The 9,301-nt window shown below is 48.1% G+C and overlaps 1 protein-coding gene across 1 annotated transcript in view; it reads right to left on the reverse strand.

Moving 5' to 3' along the window:
• Cmtm8 (CKLF-like MARVEL transmembrane domain containing 8) overlaps positions 1-2,686 on the reverse strand; it is a 64,673-nt gene extending 61,987 nt beyond the window's left edge. The window contains exon 1 of the mRNA XM_087561557.1: positions 2,470-2,686. Coding sequence (XP_087417683.1) covers positions 2,470-2,598 — 129 coding nt within the window. The 5' untranslated portion in view covers positions 2,599-2,686. The remainder of the gene's footprint in view (positions 1-2,469) is intronic.
• Positions 2,687-9,301: the final 6,615 nt, after the last annotated feature.

Consider the following 9,301-nt stretch of genomic DNA (forward strand, 5'->3'; position numbering starts at 1 on the left):
CAGCCGGTGCTCTTAACTGCTGAGCCATCTCTGCAACCCGAAAAATAAATGTCTTTAAGAAAGGGAGTTGGGCGGGGTTGGGGATTTAGCTCAGTGGTAGAGCGCTTGCCTAGCAAGCGAAAGGCCCTGGGTTCGGTCCCCAGCCCCTAAAAAAAAAAAAAAAAGAAAAAGAAAGGGAGTTGGGGATGGCACATAGGGAACAATATCCAAAGTTGATTTTATGGCCTCCACATGCATATTCATATGCACACACACACACACACACACACACACACACACACACACGTCATATCTGCAAAAGAAACGGAGCCAGTGTGTCAGAGAAACATCTGTACCCCAATGCTTATTGCTGCACCATTCACAACAGCTAAGAGCTAAAACAATCTAACTGCCGATACCAGATAACTGGAAGATGCTCTACGTACACAGCGGAATGGTTCCACAGAAGGGGAAGAGACATTCTATCATTCGCAGTCACACTGCGGTGCTAGAGGTTCACGAAATGAGTCAGATACAGAAAGACAAAAGCTACATTGTCTCACTTAATGCAGGAGCTAAACAGTGGGTCTCAGGCAAGTTGAGAAAGTAACAGTTGCTACCAGAGCCGGAGAAAGGAGTAAGGGAGGGGTGGAGAGGAGGTAGCTGTGCTAGGAGGGACAATGACTGATGTGCCTGAGCATGCGAGCTGTGACAGACTACATATAACTGAATATATTCAAGGAGCGAGGGGAGAGGATTTTTTTGGGGGGGGGGGTTTCCAATCAAAGAAGTAACAACAGTCAAGGGGATATGTGCTGGTCACACTGCAATAAACAATTATTTATATTACTATGTGTTGGTTAAAAATAGAAATATAGTTTCAAATTTCTCCCGAGGTTGTAAATATAGCTTAAGGCCCTGGGTTCAATCCCTGGCACAACAAAACAAACAAAGAAACATAAACAAACAAACAAACAAACTATTAAAATCTCATCAAGGTCTTGGTCACAAGAAGATGAACTCGAAGTTTGTTCGTTTTTCGTTTTTGCTTTGTTTAAGAAAACAAACAAACAGACCAACCAAAACCAGGGTCTCACTATGTAGCCTTGGCTAGCCTAGAACTCCTTATGTAGACGAGACTTGTCTTGATCTCAGAAAGATCCACCTGCCTCTGCCTCCTGAGGGCTAAGATTAAAGCTGTGGCTACCATGCCTAGTTTTCCCTAGTGTCCTTATCTGCATTCAGAGTCTCAAAATGTATTTATATAAGGTGTGGCATTTGCTACTAGAATACACAGTTTGGAAAGTAAGACACAGTCTCTTCCCTGAAGGAGTGGGATCAAGAGTGGGATGCAACAGGAATGAGTGGCTTCCAATGGGCTAGAGATTGAGCAAGGATGGATGGGACCCACTAGGATAGATGGTACCCACTAGGCTACAAATGGTCCAGGGACAACTTTGTCCAGGAGGAGGGTAGCAAGACCAGACTGAGCTAGGGCCCAGTTTCTTCCGGGAGCAAATATTTACACTGCTTTCAAGGGCTGTTCAGATTCAACTAAGCAAAGAATGACGGACTAGATGAGGAAATTATAGAAGAGACAGAGCCGGGCAGACAGGAAGCTCTAGTAGTGTTTTTGCTGATACAGCTAGAGGGCAATGCCTCCTCTGTGGATTTCAAAGAGTCCTTCCTCCCCGCTCCTCCTCTTCAATAAACATCCCATGGATGAACATTTCACTTTAGAGATAAGGAAGGGGATTTGGGATGAGATTCAAAGATGGAGCGCTGGCCTATCGTGTGGAAGGCCTAGGTTCAATACCTAGCCCTGGTCATGATGTCATATATCTGTAATCCTGTCATTTAGGAGGGAGCAGAGGCAGGAGGACAGAAGGCCATCCTAGGCTACACACAAAGACTCGGCATACAACACATGGCGTAGCCACGGGTTATAATCTTTTTAGGGGGTAAACATGCGTTACGTCTCTCTTGTTCTTTACACTCGCAACTTACAGCTATTTACACGAGCTAGCAGAAAATGAAACAAGATATACACAGACTTAATATATACATGTCCAGTAAGTGGCTAGTTTCTTCCACCCCAGAGGCTTAGAACGTCCTCGTGCCAGGTTACCAGATAAAAATGGAAGCGTATTGACAAGGAGTCAGGTCAGATACAAACAGACCCATGTCTCCCAATAAGGTCCAAGTGAGAAAGACCCTGGTTTCTAGAAACAGGCCAGTTAACTTGGTAAAAGGTGCACGAGAAGCTTCCTAGAGCAGGGCGGGGCGTACGAGGGGATGCGGCCGGAAGTTCCCCAGAATGCAGCCGGAAGTTCAAGTTTGCAGAACTGAAGGTGTAGGAAGCAGCACAGACCCAAACAGGATCTCCGAAGACTGCACCCGAAGGGCCACAGAACAAAACCATAAGCCCCACTGAATAAAGCTGGAGGCCGCAGCTGCTTAAAATACCACGCGCTTGTTGCTAGGGCCTACCTTGCTGAATGCCAGTGGACCAGTCTGGAAAGCCCTGTTAGTGGCACTGCCAAGTCTTAAGTTCTGCCAGGAGGAAGGGCTTGGAACAAAGCTCAACTGGCAGTCCTGATGCCAACACCTTCTGCTCATTAGCGTTCATTAGGCGCCCACGTTTGAATTCCTGTCTGAGGTGCTGGGTGAGCAGTGCTGCCCTCCCAATGCCGGGTGAGCAGGATCTGCCCTCGCAATGCTGGCCACACCCAAGGAAGGGCTGAGATGTGTCTACAGTGCAGTCGGAAGCACACCAAACGTTGGACAGGAAATTAGAAGCAGCAGTTATATCCGTCAAGTGCCTCGCCTGAAGGCTCTGGCCAAAGGAACTTCCAAAACAAGCAATTTCCAGAGTGGCCTTTTGCTTACCAAGGACTTCTACTTTGGGAAGAATTTATTGGAGAGCGCTGCACCTTGGGCACCAACAGATATTCAGATGTTTGTAGACAATGAACTGTTTGCAAAGAGGCGATGAGACCCCGGAATGTAGAGGTGGCTAGGGTCATTATTCAGCAAGAAACAAACAAAACACCAGAGGTATATGAAGGTACATGTATGCGTTTTTGAAGAGTTCCTGGCAAGTAGCAGGTAAACTGCGTTACAGGGTCGTTCTACAGTTCCTGTTGCCTGCGTGCTTGTGAAGCCAAGAGTCCTCCTTCCCTTCCTCCTCCCTCCTCCTCGTGTGTGTGTGTGTGTGTGTGTGTGTGTGTGTGTGTGTGTGTGGTACAGGGACAACTTTGGGTGTTACCCCTCAGATGCTTTCTGCCTTCTGTTTGAGACAGGGTCTCAGTTTGCTCAGCTTAAGCCGGTCCTAGCCAGTGAGCTCCCAAGGATCCACCTGTCCCATCTTGGGAGAACAGGTACATGCTACCACATCTGGCTTTTTACCTGAGCCTGGGCATTAGAGCACAGGGCTCAGTACTTTAATGACTAAGCCATCTCCCCAACTCCCCCATCTTTTAAAAACCTCCTTTTGCTTAAAGGCAACCAACTGTCCCTTCAGTCCCTGATCTCCTTATGGCTGCTTTGGGAGGTGGGGAGAGGCTCGGACCTGACTTGTGAGGCCCTGCCCTGGTTGCCTGAGCTGAAATGATAGCATTAGGTTAATTACTAGGTGACAGTCAGCTCGAGTTCATCCCTTTCTTTGACCTGGACTATGTGTAATCAGAGGAACCAGTTAGATTCCCCAGCACAGTCAGGGGGCAGACACAGAGCAGGGTACCCCCTTGATCATAGCTAGGCTATGGTTATGCTAGTGTCTTGTCTCTGGGGAAAAGGTGGGACGGTGCAGACTGTGCCACTGGGATTGGCAGGTGGTTCAGCAAGATGTGGGGAAAAGCTGGGGTGCAGAGCAACAGTGCCTTCTGCTAAGCAGCAGGGATGTGCAGTCTCTGGATGCTTTGCTGGATATTTATTGAGGCCGAGCTTCACATGTGACTGATTTTTATTTATCTCCATCTCTAGAGGTGGCTTCGCTCCAGAACACAAGGAGCATGGGTCTATTGTATGAGGCTAATCAGAGAGGATCTTTTGAGTTACCTTATTTCCTGAATGCAGCAAAGGCCTAGTTTTCTCCTGGTCCTTGTTTTGTGTTCTTTAAGTCAGGGTCTCATGTAGCCCAGGCAGCTTCCAATTTACCATGCTGTAGAGGGTGACCTCAAGTTTCTGATCCTCCTGCCTCTGTTTCCTGAGTGCTGAAATAGGATTGGTGGGAAAGGAAACATCTCTATGCATTGTTTTACCTGACCCTCGGAGAAATTCTGCAAGTGGGTGTGGTCAACCACATCTGCAGTGAGGAATCGGAGGTGCAGAGTGGTTCCCTCATTCGCCTAAGATTTCGTCACTGTCTAGGTGGACGGACTGGATTTCAACACTTTTCCTGAGGCCTCTCTTTCACAGTTCTGCAGTGATGCCTCCTATGAGGGGTGATTCATTCACGAGAGGTATTTCTACAACATCTGTGTCATGACTCACAGCCCTTTTATTAGTTGCTGTCCTGAGCAATCTGGCTAGCTTGGTACTCCTCATTCCATCTCATAGACAAGAAAAGAAGTAATTAGGTTCCCATGCTCCCAAAGGCTCCACCAAGAAGTTGCAGAAGCTCAAGGCTGCAGATTCCTCTGCAAGAGGAACCAGTCCGTGGCCGTCTTCAAACTTGGAAAACAAAAACAAAACCCAATCCTTCTCTTTACATGAATTTTATGAGGAATTTTACGGGGAAGGCTGTGAGTTCTTGGGGACTCGGAATGCTTTGCGTGTGCTGGCTTTTAGAGGTCGCCCCCCCCCCCCCCATCAGCTTGACTCAGAACTCCTTATGTAGCTGGCGATGACCTTGAACTCCCAATCCTTCTCTCTCTACCTCACGAGTGCTGGGATCACAGTGTGTACCATGATACCTCGTTTGTGTGGGGTCCGGGGAGCAAACCCAGGGTCTCTAAGTGAGCTATGTCTCTAGCTCCTGGGTTGGCCTTTTAAAGGTCTGTAGACATTCCACATTGCAGGTGACAGTCACACGAGGACCCCAGCCTGTAAGTAGGTCCCCATCTAGAGACAAACACCGAGTTCTCTTCAGCCGATCACTCATAACCTCACGGGGGGAGACTGGAGCACCCCAGTCTTCTCTTCCCAGAGGAGTCCAGCTTTCTCTCTGGTCTCTGGGGGACATGGTAGCCAACAGGATTTTGCTACCTGTTTTCCTGGGTTGACGAAGACAGCTAGACTGAGCTAGAACTTGCATCTTAGGCTGCAGCTTCCTGAGAGAGTGCCCAGTGGTTCGGCATTGGTCCCCTGCCTGTCCCTTGTGTAACAGCAATGGCCACTGCTCCGTGAGCTGGGGGAGAGAGACGGCAAGAACAGATGTCTTAGGACCACAGTCCTCAACCCTACCTGCAGGTGAGCATCGCCTGAGGAGCTTCAGAGCTCCCCAAGTCCAAGTCAGTACCACAAACTTGTTATTTTAAAAGTTTTATTCAGGGGTTGGGGATTTAGCTCAGCGGTAGAGCGCTTGCCTAGCAAGCGCAAGGCCCTGGGTTCGGTCCCCAGCTCCGAAAAAAAGAAAAAGTTTTATTCAGTTTATCTTGGCCCGGTGACTTGTGTCTTTTAATCCCAGCGCTCAGGCAGGCAGGGCTCTGTGAGATCAAGGCTAGCCTGGTCTATTGCAGCCAGGACACACATATATATATACAGCCAGGCAAAACACTCATGCACATATAATAAAAAATAGTGAAAAGGACTTTGATCTCATTATAGATATCTGGAAATATTCACTTGTGTTTGGGTGTGCATGTACATGTGTGTGCACGTACATGTATGTGTGTGTGTGTGCACATGTGTGTGCATGTGGAGGCCAGAGAACAACCTTATCTGTTTTTCCTCAGGCACCATTTACCTTGTCTGCTCTCACCAGCCTAGAGCTCACCATGTAGACTGGGCTGTCTGGCCAGTACAGCCCAGTAAACCCCATGGAGTTCCCTGGCACAGGGATTATAGGCTCTGGACACCATGTCTAGAAGTCAAACTTGGATCCTCATGCTTGCAAGGCAAATGCTTTACCAACTGAGCTATCATGAAGGTTTTTCTTATATTTTTGGTTGTGAGCCTAGCCTTTAACTGCTGAGCCATCTCTCCAGCCCATGAAGGTTTTTCTTATTGTTGTTGTTGTTGTTGTTTTTTAAATTACTGTGCCAGACAGAAGTGGTACACACCTTTAGTCCTAGCACTGGGGAGGCAGAGGAAGTTTGATCTCTGAGTTCGAGGCCAGCCTGGCCTACAGAGGGAGTTCCAGGACAGCCAGAGCTACACGGAGAAACCCTGTCTCAGGATCCGGGTTCAATTCTCAGCACCCCCATGGCACCTCACAAGTGCTGCTGACTCTAGTTCTAGGGGATCTGACGTCAGCACACAGAAGTACACACAGGCAAAACACATAAAGTAAAAATTAAAAAAAAAATACTCTTGGGCTGGAGAGATGGCTCAGCGGTTAAGAGCACTGACTGCTCTTCCAAAGGTCCTGGGTTCAATTCCCAGCAACCACATGGTGGCTCACAACCATCCATAATGGGATCCGATGCCCTCTTCTGGTGTGTCTGAAGACAGCTACACTGTCTCATACAAATAAAGTAAATAAAGTAAAATCTTTTTTTAAAAAAAGTCTTATTAGGAGAGCCTTTTCTGCAGTAAGCAGGCAGCTCCCACTTTCAGAGATGAGCTTTCTTGGGTGTAATCGGGAGAGTGGGCCTTTGAGGAGCTCCCAAGGAGACTGCAATAGAATGTGGTAGAAGCATTTGAACGCCCTGGCATGAAGGGCTGTCTCTCCATAATTCCCACCCAGTGCCTCCATTTCCCACCTCCCAACCCTTTCTCCTAAACCGGGAGAGTCAATACTGAAAATCTCAGTTCTAGTAGCTAGTGAATTCCGAGAAAGCAATTACACTATTGTACAGTTTGATTTATGTTTAAGGAAGGTAAATAGCTCCTGGCAAAATTACAACCTAAAGAATCTTCGGGACTCTTTACAGGAATAACTATGCCTCTTTCTGAGTCCCTTCAGAGCCCTGCTCCTAGAGAAGGGGACGCACTTTCTCTCTTCCCGACCACTCTTCCAGGCAGATGAAAGAAAAAAATCTCCAGGGTTTGTGGTTCTGGCCTTGGTGCCCATTTGCTATTGATTGGATGTCTCAGCCCACAGGGGTTCTCGATTTTGTTTAAGGCTCCACTTCTAGGCTGCTTAGTTATACTTCACCCCACCTTCTGAGTGACTAAGCTTCAGGGCACTCTCCAGCTGTGTAGCAATCCTGAGGCTGGACTCCCATTCTCTCCCTGAATAGCATCCGAGGAAACAATTGAAGGCTACTGTGAGACAGTGTCCTTTTGGGATAGACAGACCTTGCCCGGGGAGGAAGTGCTTCAAAATTAGCTTTCTAGGAAAAAGCTCAACACTCTGCCCCATGTCTGTCTTCACATGGGGCCTGGCTTTTCAGTTGCCTCCCCAACTCCCTCCTTTTCCTTTTCCTTTTCTTTTTCCTTTTCCTTTTCCTTTTCTTTTTCCTTTTCCTTTTCCTTTTCTTTTTCCTTTTCCTTTTCCTTTTCCAGGGAAAGAATCCCATCTCCTAATTCTGGCCTGAGGCAGGCAGTTCCCAGCCATGGGGGGCTGGGGAGCTGTGGTGCTGTCTTGGAGAGGAGACAGACCAGAGCCAGGACTTGCTGTCTCCTTCACACTCTCAGCAGCTCTGATCCACAGCCTCTCCTGCAGAGGTGGTAGAGAGATGGTTTGGTGCACATCGAGGTGAACGTCCACTGAGGAGGGCCTCCATGGGAGGATGAACCTGTCTTTTCTCCACACCTGGGTCCAGATGGGGTCGAGGCAGTAAGCACATCCTCACCATGTTGGATGATAGGAATGGAGGCCCACCTCAATGTTAGTGACATGTGTTTTTGCCAAAGGAAAAGTTTTAGGCTAAATTGATACATTTTCCTTTGTTGATGCCTTGATGCTTGTGGACCTGCCGCCTGGATCACCCTTCCGCCCTGGTCTTTGCAAAACTTACTCATGCTGTCAGACCCAATAGAAGCCCAGTTCTCAGTGAGTCCTACCTAATAAAAGTTAGTCTTGGGGGACTGGGGATTTAGCTCAGTGGTAGAGCGCTTACCTAGGAAGCGCAAGGCCCTGGGCTCGGTCCCCAGCTCCGAAAAAAAGAACCAAAAAAAAAAAAAAAGTTAGTCTTGGGCTGGGTATGTGTGAGTGCGTGCTTGCAAGCACAAGGACCTGAGTTCAGATCCCTGTCACCCATGAGAACACAGGTATAGTCTGGACATCTGCACCCCAGTACTGTAGTGACTGAAGACAGGAGGGCCTGGGGGAAGAAAGGCCAGGGTCTGGGTTCAGTGAGAGACCTGTCTTAGTGAGACTGCTGAAAAAGGAAGCCTGACATCTCTGGCCTCCATACATGTACACACATGTGCAACACACACACACACACACACACACACACACACCTCCACACACAGTCCTGAAATCCCTTATACTACCATTAAAATGGGCACAATGCTTTAGTTTTGAAATTATCTTACTAGGATTTGGTTCTCTCTCTCTCTCTCTCTCTCTCTCTCTCTCTCTCTCTCTCTCTCTCTCTCTCTCTCTCTCTCTCTCTCTCTCTCCACGAAGCCCTGGCTGTCATGGAACTCATTCTACAGACCAGATCAGCCTCCAATTTAGAGATCTGCCTACCTCTGCCTCCCAAGTGCTGGGCTTAAAGCAGAGTCACTACGCTGTGGTAGCGATCTGTTTAAACACTGAGTGCTTAAGGACAGAGACCTCCATTCCCCTGGGGACCACTAGTACGGGGCTTTCTTTACACAGAGTTGGCCCGCAGTACATGGGCACAAGTGGGTGAGTGGGTGTATGAGTGCTCTAACCAGTGACCATCAAAAACAAACCAAAACCACTGTTCTCATCTCAAAGAGAATAAACGAGAGCTTATCCAGGAGCCAAATATGAGCAACCAAGGCCCAGGAAAACAGAACCAGGTTACCCCAAAGGAGTTTCACAGAGTTTTAGTTGCTACTAAAGTTGCTAACAAAGAAAGTCATAAATTAATTCGATTTGAAGATACCATGGCGGGTACATCAGGGAAGCAGGGGACATGAGGCAGATGGTCTCGGATGCTGTCTGATAGCATTCGCGGCCCTTCTGCTGGTGGAGAAGAGGGCTTGGGTAGTACATTCCAATGGCCTTAATTTGTTTAGCAAGATGTTGGATCTGACACATGCACAGGCAAGGAAAGGTCCTTTGGCTGGGGGAGGA

This window comes from Rattus norvegicus, chromosome 8, assembly GCF_021556685.1.
Source record: "Rattus norvegicus strain SHRSP/BbbUtx chromosome 8, alternate assembly SHRSP_T2T, whole genome shotgun sequence".
Taxonomy (NCBI): Eukaryota; Metazoa; Chordata; class Mammalia; order Rodentia; family Muridae; genus Rattus; species Rattus norvegicus.